This window comes from Diuraphis noxia, unplaced genomic scaffold, assembly GCF_037042655.1.
Source record: "Diuraphis noxia isolate RWA-SAM2 unplaced genomic scaffold, SU_Dnox_SAM2 contig0004, whole genome shotgun sequence".
Taxonomy (NCBI): Eukaryota; Metazoa; Arthropoda; class Insecta; order Hemiptera; family Aphididae; genus Diuraphis; species Diuraphis noxia.
This window is the reverse complement of record NW_028301714.1, coordinates 22,401,818-22,421,920: the sequence shown is the minus strand read 5'-3', so window position 1 is coordinate 22,421,920 and position 20,103 is coordinate 22,401,818. Positions and strand designations below refer to the sequence as shown.

The following is a 20,103-nucleotide window of genomic DNA, read 5'->3' as shown; positions in this document are numbered from 1 at the left end:
ATACATATGTAATTTATGTGTATATATAAATATGTATATGGTGCCAATATAAATCAAATGATGTGATACGTATACCTTTATTTAAATTACATTTTTAATTAATTTTTTTAGTAGTACTAAGTACTTACTATAAGTTATAACATGTATCGCCTTACTATGATATACTAAGTCCTAAAATATTACTTATCAGACAATTTTTAATTCATGGTTAAATAAAATATATATAAATATATAAAACGATATAAAACGACATAATAAAATACGTGATTCACAAACAATATTGATTCAATTTTACTATCAGTATAGCCTGTTATATAATTTTATGTGGACATTAGGCCTATACGTGTAACAAAAAGTAGGCAAATTAATCATAGGTCACGTAAAACGAGGCACGCTTGATATAGAAATACGGAAATGGTATACTCTGAAATGTTATGAGTGTTATGCTTATGGCTATGTAGCATTTTGTAGACTTCGATAAACCTTGCTACCGACATCCTCGGAAGTAAATTTACATAATCACCTTGTACATTATGTATGTTCGTCTCGCGTGAGAAAACACGACACTATTATACATACGATATTTTCACGGTGTTTACCTGTTTTGTTCCAATTTTCTTGAAACTTCCCTCCTCACATACCCACAGAAACATTTCAGAACTTAAATTTTTCCCAAGCTATATTTTTATTTGGTATCTTTATTCTTATCTTCTTAATACATTATTGTCCGTAACAAAACAATGATAAATGCAATTTAACAAACATAAAAATAGGTAAATATACACAAGTTTTTTGAATAACACAAGCTGCCAAGCTGTCTTGTAATAATACATGTATTTATAAACTATTGTTATAATAAACTAAATGTTTATATAGATGATGAATTCAGAATTTAAAAAATCACGTAATTATTGATAAAAACAATTTGAAAACTTTTTTAGATCTATATATTATATATTCTAAATGAATAGTATTGTATTACTATGTATATTCCATATTATTCATATATATTTGATTTATATGTATTTAAAAGTGTTTCTCACCTAAAATATTATGCATTTATTAAGGTTAAATACATTTATTGTGGAAGCCAAATATTCGCTTTGGTTACAATCATATTCCTATTTAACTATTTTAAATGTAATCATGATTTATAAATATGTTAAACCATAATAATATGTGATATGGACTTCATAATATAAGCTGCGGTAACTATAATTATGGGGAACCTATATAATATATTTTATAATAATTTTCTGGTAGAATAAAGTTTCTATATATTTTATATTCTGTGTGTTGCTACCGCGTGACTTTTTTATTCATATCATCTTTTAGGTTTTTGTAATTTGTATGATATATTATACACACATGCTAACTGTAAATAGTATTACAATTTGTATAAATTCAAATAAATGTTTTAAAAAAATAAATGATTATAGGTATTAATTATTAAAGCATCTCATGTACCTATACTATGTATAACTTTATGATCATTTTCTTTAAAATGCCCGAGTTATCGATGAAACCTTATAATATAACGAACGTGTTAGTATAGGTATATGCGATTTTTGCAATGTCATATACTTAAAACATAACCTATTCACTATTCAATATACATGTATACCTATACTACCGTTATACTGTGTTTAGGTAATTTTAGTGATGCGATGACACTATGTGGTAATATTTAGCTGATTAATCATGTTAAAATAATACACACGCATGTATATAGGTACCTATTCTATATTGTATTATGACTATAATGACCGTTTATTATTTCAGCGGAAAGTTCACGTAATCCATCCGTAAATTAATACCGTACAGTATACAATGTAATACATGATGTCATAGTGCGTGTATGTGTATATGATACGGTATTTAATATTATATACCTACCTACTATATTAAGCGTGTTCACCGCGGTATACTCGTATTAGTTATAATATGTAGTAGTGCGATGGCGGAAAATGTTTTAAACCGAACAAACGACCAAACACAATGGTTGACGTGCCCCCCTCAAAAAAAAAAAAAAAAAATCGTAGTGAAAAAACAAAGTGTATATAAAACGTAACTTTCTGAATTTGACAATTCGTTTAAAAATAATTACGTCTCGTTTATTTTTGCCGACTTTGAGTAAGAGAGAGAAAGAGCTAGAGAGAAGAGAAAGCTTGCTCGCGTGCGACAGTGGCGGCGACCGTTTTGCGCGGGAAATCTTTTACGGTTTGCTGGCCTCGGGCGCCGAAAAGGGTAACGTTGTTGCAGTTATTTAACGGGATATTCCTGTTTGTGACATGCTTTTGTAATACCAGAGAGACAGAATGAGAGAGAGACCCTGCGCTTTAATCCGATTAAAAATTATCAAAAGCCGTTGCCTCGCGGCTTTCCCGGAAAACAATTTAAATTGCGCCTACACGACCGTCTCATCGTCCCTTGTCTCCGCCCCAGCTGCTTAGGCGACGGCGCACTTGTGATGATATTATGTACACACTGTAATTATATTATATTATATATATATATATATATGTACATAGACGATTCGGAGCGTGCGCGATTCGACATCAAATATTATAATTTTTCGTACACACACTCTTGTAATACTATATCATACATGTAAAATTATGAATAATATAATAGATGCACGAATTAAGTTTTAGCAGTCTGTGTAAATATACACTCTTAAAACCAATGTTAGCTAATGATGACAACTCGTATAGCTTCATATAATTTATTATATCATTAACGTGATGCGATTTACTGCAAGTTGTTTTATATACCACTGTGCAACTCTTGCAGGAAATAAAATTTCACAAATATACTGTGCGTTGCCCACTCGTAAATATCAAATGTTTCTATACCCCACCGCAATATATATATATACATATGAGGTACCTACCTAAACACTATACATATTACACTATAACTGATTGATTACCTAAGGACGCGTAAATACTAAATAGTAGCAAGGCGCGTGCTTGAGGGCGATTTCTTTCTTTGCTTATATTATACACCAATATGCGCGTACAATAATAGTAATAATAATAATAAAATGTATATTTTATAATATTATAAAAGACCTCTCGTCTCCGCCGTCACCGTTATTGTTTCGACGACCACGACTGCACAGCACGCGCTGCTTTTCGACGACGTGCAATGCGAATCACATGAACATTAACGAAATAATATTATTATATATGTATTTGTAAAATCCGATTAATCGCATTGTGTTCAACCAATCGAGAACCGCATGGGCCTCGGGAGTCACTGCGTGTGGCTCACTGGAGCGTCGTTAATCGCGCGCCCGCCGTTATATACATTTTTACTCCGCGGACGCGTACGACGATAATAATAATTATATACAATAGTACAACTCTATAATATACTTAAGCTACTGTCGCTATTATTATATTATATATTATTATGTTTGAGATTTATATACAAAAATAATTATATATATATAATATGTATGTATAATGATAGAAAATAATATATAAATCTATACTTGGTTTCGGAGATTTTTGTTTTACGAACCATGACGAATGTGATCGCGAGTTCGCACCGCATATAATATCAGCACGAGGTGGTCGTGTGTAAATAATAATAAAGACCGAAGCGTCACGTAATTATATTCGATTAGATTATAATATTATTTTGTAATTTTCCTCTCGGTATATTTTCCAAACGAGCATACCCTCGAATTCTACACACACATAAAACGAACTTGAATAGTTAAGCGCGACGCTTATTACATAAGACCGGAACTGTGAAATGTGAAGTACGAATTACTCAATCACAGTATCACACACAAAAACTATATTACACTATAGTGATGTACCTATATGTATATATCAATACAATATTATGCAATATGTCGTAACTTTATAGACCTAACCTAGTGACCTATTATATAACATTCCATATTTACGTGGCAATCATAATTCAAATCATTGCTAAATAAATAAAAAATCATACAATTAGATAGGTACCTATATATTTTTTATTTAATATATATACATCTATAAAGCTTATACATTATAATGCATACCTTCCTATTATATAGTAGTCATGTTGAATAATATATTATAATATTTTATATTTACATTCACAGTGTTCGATGCGATATTATTCGATTGACGTGTAGACACAATATTAAATATTTCTTTATATATTATTATAGTAAGCGAATAATACATCTTTACATATTTTGCGATTTTGCGCTATCGAAAATCAAACACCATCAGGTTTTTTGTCGTAGTTACCTAACCTATAGTTCAGCAGCTAAAGTTTGCCAGCGGTTCGTCCAAATACTTTTCGTTCGCATAAACTAAGCTGCAGATAGAAAAAGATAGCGGTAACACGCTCGATTAGTATAAAATATATCTATACGCTTATAATACATTATGGGTAATGGGTATATACATCTATTTACGGAGAGTTTTTACATGACTTGACGACCATGGAGGACGCTATTTATGTATAATACATAGTAATATTGTGCACACAATGGTAATATTATAATAATACGATATCGCTCTTTTGCGTAGATAGCGATCCACTAGCTGTATAATATATACACACACTCACAGATAATATATGTGATGTAATATTACATATGGAAACGAGCGCATGCCGTGCAACCACCACCGGTGTGACACTGTGACGGCGATCCATTTATTGTATACGGCGACCCTCTGCGGCGGTGCGGTTATGATAACAGCGATAGTTTATTTTATATTATTACGTACCTATATATATATATATATATATATATATATATAGTACGACGTCGGTGATGCCATCAATCCTGACACACATATAATAAAATATATACCGTCGGCGGGCGTTACCGCAAACGCAATGCCTACCCATCTACCTACCTACCAATATAATATATTATAACCGTAATAATTTCTCTCACTCTCTCGGTTTGCCATATATATAATACACTGCTACATCGCCGGTGGCTCGGTTATTCTACTAGATAAGCGAACACATATATATTATACTATATAATATTATTATGACGTACTGCTCGCACACGACGTGGTTACAAAAACATTGTTTACCGCCCACCACCTATATACACGCGACGTATCTGCTGGTTGAATAATAGTGCGACGTATATATGATATAAATATGTACCTACCAACTATATATTATAATATACAGCACGAGACCGATACGGCAACGTTGGGACGCGTATTTTATATATAGTTGGTGCCGAAGACACGGCGGTGGAACGAAGGAGGACACGGCAGAGATATGGGTGGATGGATGGCGGGTGTAAGTGAAACGGGGATGAGAAACTGGCGGCGAGTAGGAACCAAAGGAAAAGTCGCGAGCGCTCGTGTGTGTGATAACGAGCGTGGCCGCCGCCGCGACGTTATTTAACCGACGGGCCGCCCAAATGAATGGGAAGCGTTCGAGTAGAAAGTTGCCGATAAGACGGAACGAACGCGTTCCTACGGTATATATATATTTTAAACGCTCGCTCCGACCTCTCTCCTGCTGCTGCTCCTGCTGCTCCTGCTGTTGCTGCTGCTGCTGCTACTGCCGTCGTCCGGAGCGTCTCTCTTATCGTCAGAGTGCGCGCGCCGCCCACCCACCAACGTCATAATATATATGGCTGCTGCAGGACTATCATCTTTATATAATGTATATATATATGTGTGTGTGTGTGTGTGTGTGTGGGTGGGTGGGTGTACAGAGAGTTTGGCGCGACAACTGGTCCCCGCGGTGAAAAACCTAGCGCCCCCTCAGTCTTCTCCAACCCCACCGGCAGGAATCCGCTATACCAAAGAGATCTCGCGATACCGTCTTCCCCGCACCCCCTCGTATCATCAACCGACATAGCGCGTAGGTATATCTTGTAATGTATTATACGACATAATACAAACGGGTCCTTGTATGCGATAAATTCGGCCGAAACTTAATGTCGTTCTGTGTAATACATTATATCTTTATATGTATAGCGTGTACCCATATAACCAATATACTCTATTATAGGTACATATGGGTAAAAATGTAAAATACTTATCCCTGACATAAACAGTTATTATATGTTTCACAAAATAATTGCAGTTATAGGCCACAACAGTCATCAACCGTTTGCTTGTAAAAAATCGATCAGCAGCATCTTAACAATTTTTTCGTATAGCAATTGGCGTATATCTGATTACACATATTATTTTAGTATGTCTATAATAATATTGTAGTGTTATAAACTAACCGTTTTCGCAGTAGTTTTTATAATTACTAATTAGATTGTGTTTTCATATGGAATATATGTGTATTAAAGAATAATTACATAATATAGGTATATGTTATACCTATTTTATGGATAGCTACTAAAGTAAGACAAAGGTGAAAAAAATCTAATAAAAATGATTAAAATATAATGTTATTGACGAGCTTTTCTTGCGTATACCGCGAAAAACGTCGGACGTGTGCTGCACCACTCCGAGCGTTCGGGTCTCTGTGTGTTCCGGTGGGAGGAAAAGAGTGGTACGTACCTACTTTTAAACGGTCCTGCGAGAAAAAGGGTTTTACAATAATAATATATCAGTGTGGTGCGCGCGTACGTTATTATATTAGCGAGAGGTTTTTATTTATATTTTTTTTTCGCAACGTGTAAACCGCGTTTATGACGGTGACAGTATATATTATGTGCAGTATACGATCCGGCCTAATATATAATAACATCAATATATATAACGTATATTTATAGTCATGTATATATTATTATTACATATGTGCGTTATACTGTACGTGGTGAAAATCGTACAAAGACACGTACACGCATAGACCAAACTGCACTCCCCTTGCTAGTACCGAAAACACACACACACCTCCGGACCGATTTTTGTCACGCCGGCTGTTATACATTATAATATACGCGAGTTCCGTGTGGATCGGGCGCGCTATGCGTATATTATTATACGTATACAATATCGCGTGTGTATAATATATAAATTTTAAAAAAGCCCTTTTTTCCACGACGGACGCGATCGGCGCGGAAAAGGATGGCGGGTGAGGTTTATATCGTATACCATATATATAGGGAGACGAAAAAAAATGTATGTATGTATATATATACACGGTAGAACCCCTTGTGTCGCGGGATGTACGTCCCCCAAACCCGACCCGCCGATCCGCGCGGTCCAATGAACAATTTGAACCCCCTAAAAGTCGGCCCCTGCGCGCGCGCACACACACACACACACACACACACATAAGCGTAACGAGCAGCGACGTATTTTAGTGTGCGTGTCTTTGAGCGTGAGTATATATATAGACTACAGGGAGAGAGAGAGAGAGAGAAAGAAGGGATGCTGTAATAATCATCTCTCCGATTTAGGGATGGACCGCGACTGCAACGATTGTATATATGTATTATTATTATTATACCGAGAGAGAGGTCTGAGGACGCGAGAGTTGCAGTATATATATATATAATATATTATAGGCAGTCTTTCACATCATAAACTCGGACCTTTGAAATAATTGTTTTAGTTAATACGAGTCACGACGCAAACAATATAATATACAAATATCATACGACGTACAACAATATACAATGTGCGTGTTTGCATTGCCAAAATAATAATGCGGTGTGAATAATACGCACCTCCCATTATAAGATATATATAACATAATAATATATTATCAAATAAGTAGTCGATTCCCGATATCTATGTTTAGTATTTCCGTTTTTCATAATATACGTGTTACCTCTGTGTATAACGACACTGCAGCTTCAGAGAAGCCGTCCTACATAAAAGTTTTTTAACAATATTTCGGTGTCTCTATAAAGTGTCACTAATGGGTGGCTTCTTTAATCACGTCTTTCTCGCCTGATATTTTTTATTTTTATTTTTACTTTATTTTTTGTGTTACTTTTCTCGCATATGCTTACATGTGCCTAAATTGTACAGATTGCATATTACATGATAAAAATAAAAATAATAAAAATGTCGGTGTCTGATATGAATAAATCGTCTCAAAGGCGATTTCGTCTAAAATAAAATATTTTTACGATAAACTGCACAGTAGTACAATAACACACAGTACACACCAACATTACAGAAATGCGTTATAATGTCTGTTTGGTATATATGTCGTAGGCATATAGTCAAATCAGGCATTTTATTAAATGCCTAGGCATATAGTCAAAGAATTTAATGTTTATGCAATTTCACTATCCGCCTAGACATTTAGTAAAATGCCTAGTCATTTAATTAAGTGACTAGGCATTTGACTAAATGCCTATTTCATGCCAGGCAAATAATAAAAGAACATTTTGTATTATTTTAAAAATTTAAATATATTTTCTATCAGTTATTTATTGCTATTTTATACATAAAAAAAGCTGTGTATTATTTATTAATATGAAAAACACGTATAGATACTCGTATATGAAATAATATGTTTAATTTTGTGTCATTATGTCAACTATTACTATTGTTTTAAAAATGAAATAATAAAAAATAAATATATTCAGGTAATAACTAATTAGGTGTGATAGACATAAATGATGGTACGAGTATATTGTATAGCATATATGTATAGTCAGTAAAGTCTATAGTACGAGTAGTGAGTACTATATATTCTTATTAAATAAAAATAAAAGTTCCATTGGTTTTTACCTTGGAAAATTAACGTTGGTACTAGGTTGTATGAGAACCTTATCTATAGATATTGAGTACTGTGGGACAAATTATAATCTTATCGATTATAACGATAAAAATATGACGTTACGGAAAAAGATACAGAACATGCGATTGAATTGTACAATAATTTAGTTTAGTACGTCTATTACGTTTACGTAAATCGTATGTAGTGTGATCGCGATTGCATGTAATATTGTAACATAGGTATACCTATTGACATTTTTTGTATATTTAAAATTTTGATTGTTTTTATTTGTATTTTAAAATATAATATAATGTCACACAGTGTATTGTTTTATGAAAAATTAAAATCAATTTACGACAACCAAGATAAAAAAAAGGCATGGAGTCAGGAAGACTACGACAAAGCACTAAATGAAATCAATGATGCGAAATTGAATCCAGGTAAAACTAAAACTCAAAACCAATATTATTTATGTCGTAAATATGATCTGATTGAAGTAGGAAATGTTAAACATATTATTTTAAAACCAAAAACTAAAACCGAAAATATTATTTATGTTGTACCATATGAAAACTATTTTGAAAAAATCGAAGAAAGTCATAAAGCGACTGGTCATGGTGGAAGGGATAAAGTTGAGCAGAGTTTAAAAAATAAATACAATATTCCTCGAATAGCAATCCAAATATTTATAAATTTGTGTACAACTTGTAACAAAAAAAAATCAAAACCTTGTAAAGGCGTCGTTATAAAACCAATATTATCGGCAGATTTTAATTCAAGAGGGCAAATTGACCTTATTGATTTCCAATCAACACCCGATGGAAATTTTAAATGGGTTATGAACTATCAGGATCACGCAACCAAATATTTATATCTTCGACCACTTACTTCAAAACGAGCCACCGAAGTTGCACACGAACTTTTAAAAATTTTTTTGGAACAAGGAGCACCTCAAATACTTCAATCTGATAATGGGCGAGAATTTACAGCGAAAATAATTGAAGAATTAGCAGAATTGTGGCCTGAGTGTAAAATAGTACACGGGCGGCCGCGGCACCCTCAGAGTCAGGGATCTGTAGAAAGATCAAATCAAGATGTTGAAAACATGTTACGAGCTTGGGTCGTAGACAATAAAAGTACCAAGTGGTCAATCGGAGTTTATTTTGTACAATGGCAAAAAAACATTTCACATCATCGAATTTTAGGTCGTTCGCCATATCGAGCCTTGTTTGGCACTGAACCGAAGGTAGGTCTTAGTTCTACAAACTTACCTGCCGAAATTATTCAAAAATTATCAAGTGAAGAAGATTTTGAAAATATTTTACAATATTGTGACATAAATAATATCTGCAGTGTTTGTGAAAAATCAGGTAGTGAACTCCAATGTACTATATGTAAAAGAAATATTCATTATGATAATTGCAGCTATTCTATAAATAATAGTAACGATATTGAAAATATTTGTCTGCTATGTAATAATGAAAAACAGATAAAAGTTAACCGCATTGAATCTTACAAACGACAAACTATAGCAGCTAAAAAAATGGCAGAAAATAGTGAAAAACTATTTAAAGAACTAGAGGTTGGTGATCAAATAGTATTAAGTGTTCCAAAAGTAGACCGAGGACCTCTCGATAGTCAAAATATAAATGGGTTAGTGATAGACATTCGGAACGGCGTTTACCAAATTGGCACAGAAGTTGGTATAATAAAAAATTGGTGTTCAAGAGAAGAACTTCAACTAGTGTCAAATAATGGTTTAGAAGACAGCAAAATACAAAAAGACAAATACGTGTCCATACGTGAAGCAGTAGCAAACTTATCAATTTTCAACGGTCAAGGTTTTGTTAAATGTCAATGTCAATCAGGAAAGCGGCAATGTCAAACCAATAGGTGCTTGTGTTTTAAGAAAAATCTTAAATGTTCCAGCAAATGCCACCAAATTACAACATGTGACAACAAGTAATAGGTAACAAAAACTTGTAATTATAATATAACTTTTTATTTATTTTTTATTATTTCATTTTTAAAACAATAGTAATAGTTGACATAATGACACAAAATTAAACATATTATTTCATATACGAGTATCTATACGTGTTTTTCATATTAATAAATAATACACAGCTTTTTTTATGTATAAAATAGCAATAAATAACTGATAGAAAATATATTTAAATTTTTAAAATAATACAAAATGTTCTTTTATTATTTGCCTGGCATGAAATAGGCATTTAGTCAAATGCCTAGTCACTTAATTAAATGACTAGGCATTTTACTAAATGTCTAGGCGGATAGTGAAATTGCATAAACATTAAATTCTTTGACTATATGCCTAGGCATTTAATAAAATGCCTGATTTGACTATATGCCTACGACATATATAAAATCTCTAAACAAAAATAACACAATCGAATTATTTTTCTAAAAAATGCATACATACTTATATTTTCATTTATTTTAAAATAATTAGTATTATTATTATTTCCACTTTTTACTTTTTAACTCCTCGCTTACGGAATCGGAGCGAACCAACTCAACAACTATATTTAAAATAAGCATCCGTGATTATTCATATATCATATATATTTAATATTTATACGAGCGTAGGTATTATTTATAATACCTATTATTTTATATTACCTATTATTTTAGTACAAATTGTTCAAAGAACTTTCTGTTTACGCTTTAAACCTCGGTTCACATTTAACTACATTGACTAAAGATTTAATTAATCTAAACTCGAGTTATTGATACCAAAGTGTTTTTCTTTATGACATAATTATATTTATATTTTATATATAATGTCAAATTGGCATATAATGCTGTAATATGGAGAAAATCACTATATATACCTCCCTACCAACCTATCTTTATTATAATAATATACCAACTACCATCTAATAGCAAATAATATATACATAGGTAGCTTATCGGACAATTTTCTCCTACTACGTGATTCCCAGTCTTAATTCATCATAATCTTAATGTTCTGCGCAGAAATTATTTTATTATTTTCGGTGGTAAAATTTTAAAATAAATCGTACATTTCAATTATAAGAAAATTCACTCGCTGCGTATACGGTACAAATGACGAATTGAAAGTCGAAGAGACATTCGCGACGCCATATTTAGTAACTATTTTACTTGTGAGTTAAATAATATACGCCGTCTCTTACAATGGGACCAATTACAAGACGTTTGTGAATGGGAAAATCAATTCGCGTCACATTTAGATAACGGCTGCCTAGAATATGTATATTATATATAATAATAATTGCATATCGTTTACGATAGTGTACTTATCTGCATACGCCATTCGGTAGAATTATTATAATTGCTATTTTGAATTTATTTTACTATTAATACATTTTAGGACATCATATATTATAAACATAAAATATGTGTAGTATACTATGTAATTACTATATAGTTTGTGACTTATGTATAAATTTTAATTATATACAGTGGTTAATTGGAGTTGAGGAGAAGGGAGTGTTCTAAACCCAAAATATGCACACTTTTTTCTATATGTTTAACGTATAGGTATTATAATATTTAGTACATATTTGTTTCCCTTCAAATTGGTCAAAGGATACCACGGAAAAACAAGAAAGAATATTCTAATTATAACAATAATATACTAATATAATATTGCATCCATAATATACATAATTGTTATATACCTATATTATGTAGAACTATACATAGGTACTATCAGACTATTTGGGTCTTTTAACCGAATGAGTCAATACGATGAAAGACCCAAGAAAACTATACAAATATATACTCATTTACTTAAAATATGTTATTAAGCTTTCAGCTATTATTATTTATTTTTAATAATAGAAATATGGATATTTAATAGAAAAAATATTGTTCAATAAAAAATATATATTGCTGGTAGGTATATGCTAGGTAGGTATCTAATTATTTCTTGATAAAAATCCATCCAGAGAATCCAATAAGCAGTAACCACTGTAATATACAATTTAATAATGTATTATATATATATATATACCGTACGCAATCGTGTTTTACCGGTAGCTTTGGCGTCTAACAATATAATATAAACGGCGTTTGATGTCAAATACGTATGTAACTGCTTCTTTTTCACGTCAATCGAGTTCGACGAATTTCACTTTTTTACCCAGACAAATTCGTATTTTATGCCTGTACTACCCAATTATACCTTTGTTTGTTAAAATGTAATTTCATTTCCGATAAACCTATATGGCTATATACCTAATTTATGTAATTGCAATTGTGGAAAATAAAAAATATAAACTCTTTAAAACTATAGCGTTCCGTAAAATAACTGAACTGTATACCAAAAGTGCATATCTAACTTGTGAGAGCGGAGTTTCCCCCTCCCAAACATTCAATCCTCAGAATATATAATTACCATGTTCGGATATGTTAGTGACTTCTAACTACGCTATTGCCTATTATAAGTGATTAAAATCAATGTTTAGTCAAGTTTATTAATCTATAGGTATATATATTAATCTTGTATAATTTCTAAAATATGTAAAATCCACAATGGCAATTTTGCTAAGAGTCTTAATTATTGTTAAGGCAAATTTAAATCAAATTTCTCATGCTAATGTATTTTAGTAAATCATATCCGAAATTATTAGTTTTAGACTTGGACGGAGGTATGGGATCTGACGAAACGTGCACGTCCATCGGAGATAACTCCAACCACGACGGTTCTTTGATTGGTGGAGCCACCGGATCGGCCAACGACGACGACCAAGCGCGACTCAGGCTAAAGAGAAAACTGCAAAGAAACCGTACGTCGTTCACCAACGATCAGATAGATAGTTTGGAAAAAGGTAATATATATAATACATAAATATCACGGCATTGTATATACCTAGTCGTTTACATAACATTAATTTGGTATTCAGACATTCAGTATATACTAGCATACTAATCTGCATTTATTCCACAAACCCTTTAATAACCTATACAACTTAACGTGTTTATGTTTAGAATTCGAACGGACACATTATCCAGATGTATTCGCTAGAGAGAGACTCGCAGGGAAAATCGGATTGCCAGAAGCAAGAATACAAGTAAACGTCACTTTTATTTTGTTTACGTACGCATAAAAGAGCTAAAAAAATATTTGTAGAGAGATAAAAGTTTTCTGGCAAACTCCAAGAATTTCGGTTTTATTTCAACATGAAAGTTTTTCTTATAAGTTTAAAAGTCCCTTTTCGAACGTTCTAATTCTTCTATGTATGTATATATGCAATAGTTTGTAGAATTCTAGAATCTTTAAATACATGTAAGTAGTGTGTATGTGTATATATGTGTATTATTATTTGTCATTAGGTACTATTTTAATAATGGAAAACACTCATAGCATCCAAAATAAATTTTACAAAGTAATCCATTAGAGCCTTATAAAGGTGTCTATATTATTTCGAAAATATAATTAATATTTTTGACAGCTTTTTTACTTTTACTACCTACCTACGTCATTTTTAGGGTTCCGTACTTCAAAAGAAAAAAACGGAACCCTTATAACATCACTTTGTTGTCCGTCCGTCCGTCCGTCTGTCAAGAGCGTTTTTCTCAGGAACGCGTGGAGGTATCAAACTGAAATTTGTATATGATACTCAGGTCTACTGTCCCTGGAAGCTGTAGAAAAATCAACCTTCTAAGCCAACGCAATCAAAAGATACAGCCATTTAGGCCGCAAATTTCCGCAAATTTTCGAAACTCGCACGGGAATCAAAACCTACAGGGTACTTCCCGTGAACTTAGAATCTTGAAATTTAGTACGTAGTCACGTTTTATAGTACAGATATAGGAAAAATTACGAAAACCGTAATTTTTTAGTTTCATCATATAAAAAAAAAAATATTTAAAAAAAATATTTTTGACAATTTTGAAAATTTCAAAGTTACTACTCCTTATCTCATGAACGCGTTGAGGTATTAAATTAAAATTCATATTAAATACTTAACTCTATAATACCTTTAAACTGTAACAAAATCAAACTTTTATGTCAACGCAATCGAAAGAAATAATAACAATTTAAGCCGCATATTTTCAAACTCGCGACTTACTTGCGAGGGAATCAAAACCTATAGCGTACTTCAAGTCGATTTAGAATCTCAAAATTCGGCATGAAGCAATGTTTTATCGCACATATAAAAAGAAAAATTCCGAAAACCTTAAATTTTTAGTTAGATCACATATTTTTTTTTTTTCAAATAATTTTAAACTTCTAATCCTTTTCCTCACGAACGCGTATTTATGATCCTCCAGCTTTCCATATTTTGATGTTATAAATTTAATTTTGCAATAAAAATACCATAACTATGACTCGATTGTCGTGATGGGTGAACTTTTACTTATATACCTACAGGTTTGTACGGACTACGGAACCCTCGGTGCGCGAGCCAACTCGCACTTGACCGGTTTTTAAATTTTGTACTTATTTGAAAGGCACTGTTTGATAAAACTTTGTTATTACTTATTATCATATCTTATCATGTACTTTATATCAGTTTTATTAACTATATAATTTTAAGGTTATGGTTATATTTTATAGTAGCTAGTACGCGCTCATTTTTTTGATTAGATGTCATACTGTTTCACTTTTTTCATACAAAAATATACAGTCCACACTCGACATTCAACAGAACAAAACCTCATGTTCTTTCTTACACTCATATACCTTTTTCTATAAACACTAATGGTCCTTCGAGCCGGATCCATCAGTTTTTACATCCATTCGCATCGACTCGTACACAAGTGCGTTCGATACCTGCAGAATTACACAAGTAAATTTACATGCGGCGCTCGAAATGTTTAGTTCCGTACGTGTAGTTACGCTCGCGTAGTTATCGTTTCCTTCGCCTATAACACATTCGCATCGTGGTAATATACATTCACAATGGATCTTAAGACGCTCAAAAACAAAGGCAAACTCATTCTGAAAAAACGAGAGAAGCTGACCGAAGACGTGGTTAATCGCTATACAGATGAGGAAGCTCAACTTCAGTTGAACTTACTGGAAGATGCTTTCAGTAAGTACAACGAAGCCTACGATTTGAAAATAGTGGAAGCCAACGACGAGGAGATCGACAAGCTCATAGAGGATTTAGAAACGGTCAGTGACTACTATGTTAAAGCTAAGGGTAAATTAACAGGTCGGTTACATGAACGGACAGCTGCGACAAGCGTGTCTGAAAAAAGTGAAAACTCTAACAATACACTTAGACTGCCACCGATTAATATACCTACATTTGAAGGGGATTTCGATGATTGGTATCCATTTAAAGACCAATTTATCTCCATCATCCATTCTAACTCCTCTATCGACAACACACGTAAGATGTACTACCTCAAGTCGAGCCTGAAAGGTGCAGCAGCTCAAATCATCGAATCAATGGCAACTATTGGGGACAATTACCTAGAAGCGTGGACACTCTTACTAAATAGGTACGACAACGAACGCCTAATTGTACAGAGCCATGTTCAACAACTACTGACACAAACCGTTCATCAAACGGAAACCGCCGTGGGCCTAAAGTCATTACTTGACAGCACAAACAAACATTTAAGAGCACTATCAGTACTACAACAACCAGTAGACAAGTGGGATGCTATCATCATCGGCATCGTTGCGACACGTTTGCCTGCAGAAGTAAGAAGATGTTGGGAAATCGAGTCTGCGTCTTATCCTGAAATACCTACATGGACAAAACTTAAGAGATTTATTGAGAATCGATTACAAGCCTTGAATATGTTACAATACAAACCAAGCACTGTAAGTAATGTTATCAATGCTGGTAAGACAAAACAGTTCGTTAGAACTACAGCGCATTTGGCTACTGATAGTCAAACCAACAATCAGTGTTCAATATGTACACAGAACCACATCATTTACAAGTGCAATACGTTTATGAAGTCGAAACCCAGTGAAAGATTGAATTTAGCAAAAAAGGCAAAAATATGTTTTAATTGTTTGCGCACAACACATGGTGCGAATCAGTGCACAAATGAAAAGACTTGTAAAAACTGTGGTTTAAAACACCATACACTATTACATTTGGACATAAAAAGGGTCAATACACCAGAGGGTGAAAATACTACAAGTGATCAGGAAAAGGAGCATGGATTTCTAAGTACAACATCTCATCTAGGAGCGGCACACCCTACCACGTCTCAGAATGTCATATTATCAACAGTATTAGTACATGTGAGTGGCAAGAATGGTCGAACAGTGTTATGCCGAGCACTACTAGATTCTGGATCACAATCACATTTTGTCACATCGTCTTTGATAACAGACCTAGGTATTAACAGAACAAAAACACGTGTGATTGTCAACGGTATCTCTTCAGCAGAGACGACTGTTACCGAGATGGCCGAGTGCACAGTGACGTCCCGCTTAAACCACAAGCAGTATCAAATCACTGGCTTGGTAACACCACGTATTACTGTTAACTTACCTGTCGACAAACTGGACACATCAAACTGGCATCATTTACAAGGCATACAATTGGCCGACCCTACATTCCATTTACCAGGAAAAATTGACATGCTCATAGGAGCTGAATTCTTTTATGATATTCTTCAAGATGGCAAACATGTTGGACCAAAGGGTACTCCTATATTACAGAATTCAAGGTTTGGTTGGATCGTGGCGGGTTGCAGTAACAAAATAATAAAAGATGATCTCGCAAATATTACTACAAATGTTATTACATGTTGTACCACGTATCAGCAACTTGAGAAACAAATTGAAAATTTCTGGAATATAGAAGAAGTGCCTAGAGTGACAATTATGTCAAAGGAAGATCAACTCTGTGAAGAGCACTTTCTTAAAACATTTAAACGCAACGAAAATGGACGTTATGTTGTTCGATTGCCGTTTAAGGAGACTCCACATTCTATGAACAGTTCATATGACATTGCTGTACGAAGATTAGCTCAGGTGGAGAGGTCTCTTATTCGAAATCCGTCGGTGTACAACCAGTATCGTGAGTTCATGATTGACTATCTTCGACAAAATCACATGGAACCTGTGCAACCCACTGAAGACAGTCCGGTCATCTTTCTACCTCATCATCATGTTTCACGTCCCTCAAGCGTTACTACCAAATTGAGAGTTGTATTCGATGGATCTGCTCTCATCTGTAATGGAAAATCATTAAACGACATGTTACATCGAGGTCCTAAGCTACAAAGAGACATTGTAAGAATTATCACTAGATTTCGAATGCACAGATATGTTTACACTGCTGACATACGTCAGATGTTTCGACAAATAAATATACACTCCAATGATCAGTGTTATCAAGGCATTGTGTGGCGAAATCACCCATCAGAACCAATAGAACAGTTCAAATTGAAAACTGTCACCTATTATGGTTTAATAACTTCTCCGTATCATGCTCTCCGTACACTAGCTCAACTAGCTGTTGATGAACAAGTGAATTATCCAGAAGGATCCACAATACTTAAGAATGACTTCTACGTTGATGAAGTCATGTCAGGATGTAACGACATCAATGATGCTAAAGCCCAAATACAGCAGTTGATTGACCTTCTTCATCAAGGTGGGTTTGATTTGAGAAAGTGGGCCAGCAATACACCAACCCTTTTAGAAAATATTCCAGCTGAACACCAATCGTTGCAGATCTCAATGCCCGAGCAAAACAGTGTGTCTGTGTTGGGAGTTTCATGGAACACTATAAGAGATACCTTTTCATTTAAAGTAGAACCTCTACCATGTTTGGAACGCATCACTAAACGCGAATTATTAAGTGAAATTGCACGCACTTATGACCCATGTGGATGGCTTGCGCCACTTATAATCGTCGCCAAGATACTCATGCAACAATTGTGGCAGACTGGTACCGAGTGGGATGATCCTGTGCCTAACCAACTACTTGAACATTGGATCGCTCATCGGACATCATATAACCATTTACAACATTTTGAAATCCCACGCCATGTTGGTAACATCTTAGATTGCCAACAAGGTTGCTTCTTACATGGATTCTCCGACAGCTCTGAACGTGCATATGCAGCTGCTATCTATATCGTTTCAAATAACACTGGACATTTACTGGTGTCAAAAACAAGGGTTGCACCATTAAAAAGGATTACCATACCTAGACTGGAATTATGTGGTGCTACATTATTAGCACAACTGATGCACTCATTGATGGAATCATTCCAATTAAAAATTGATACAATAACAATGTGGACAGACTCCACAGTCACATTACAGTGGATACAAAGTGACGCCAACAAATGGACCACTTTTGTATCCAACCGAGTGAGTCAAATACAGTCATTAGTTCCGAGAGCTGAATGGCGACATGTACGTTCTGCAGACAACCCTGCTGACCTGGCATCCAGAGGAGCTTCTGGTGATCAACTCGTAAATGACCATTTGTGGTGGCATGGACCCAGCTGGCTGTCTGAAAAGGATAAGTGGCCAAATGTCAATTCAAAAACTAAAACGGTTTCAGATGCAACTGAAGAGTTAAAACATTTACCTACTATCACTGTATCACTGTTGGGCAATATTGATCCAATAGGGCAAGACCTATTGATGAAATGCTCAAATTATGAACGCCTCAACCGCATAGCTGCTTACATCTATCGGTTTTGTTACAATTGCAAAACACCAAAGCGGCTGTCAGGACATATTACTGTGCCAGAATATAAACAAGGAGTACTTTTCTGGATCCGTATTGCACAACACTATGCATTTAGCGATGAAATGAAACGAATCAAGTCATCCAAACCAGTTGCGACAAATAGTGTGTTAGCTAGTCTTGATCCTTTCATTGATAATGAAGGTTTGCTGCGCGTTGGTGGAAGACTTCGGCATGCTAACATATCTTATGGTCAGAAGTATCCGATTTTGTTACCTAAAAATCATCCATATGTATATTTAATTATAAAACATGTTCACTTATATTACTTACATTCTAGTCTCGAAGTAACTATGTCAGTGATTCGACAAAAATATTGGTTGATTCACTGTCGCAGCACCATCAAGAAAGTCATACATGACTGTATACCATGTGTACGTTCTCAAAAGGAACTGTGTCAACAAATCATGGCTGATCTCCCGGCAGCTCGTGTTACCATGGCTCCTGTCTTCGCTCGAGTTGGAGTTGACTTTGCTGGGCCAATAACAACCAAACCTGTTGGAGTACGTACACGCACAGTTACAAAGTCATACATCGCACTATTTGTGTGTATGACAACAAAATCAATACACCTGGAAGTGGTGAGTGACCTAACTACGGAGGGATTTATTGCCGCTCTCAAACGCTTTGTTAGTCGTCGTGGGTGTCCATCTGACATCTATTCTGACAACGGTACTAACTTTGTGGGTGCAAATAATAAATTAAAGGTTCTGTATAACTGTCTTTCCAATAATGAATTTCAAAAATCAATAACTACACATTGTGTTTCTAATAA

General features: G+C 34.1%; 1 protein-coding gene across 2 annotated transcripts in view; it reads left to right on the top strand.

Moving 5' to 3' along the window:
* The window catches only part of LOC107162084 (paired box protein Pax-6-like), a 59,424-nt gene that overhangs the window by 31,725 nt on the left and 7,596 nt on the right, over nucleotides 1-20,103 (top strand). For both annotated transcript variants that reach the window (XM_015508800.2, XM_015508807.2), the window contains 2 exons: nucleotides 13,272-13,469; nucleotides 13,630-13,712. In XM_015508800.2, coding sequence (XP_015364286.1) covers nucleotides 13,272-13,469; nucleotides 13,630-13,712 — 281 coding nt within the window. The remainder of the gene's footprint in view (nucleotides 1-13,271; nucleotides 13,470-13,629; nucleotides 13,713-20,103) is intronic.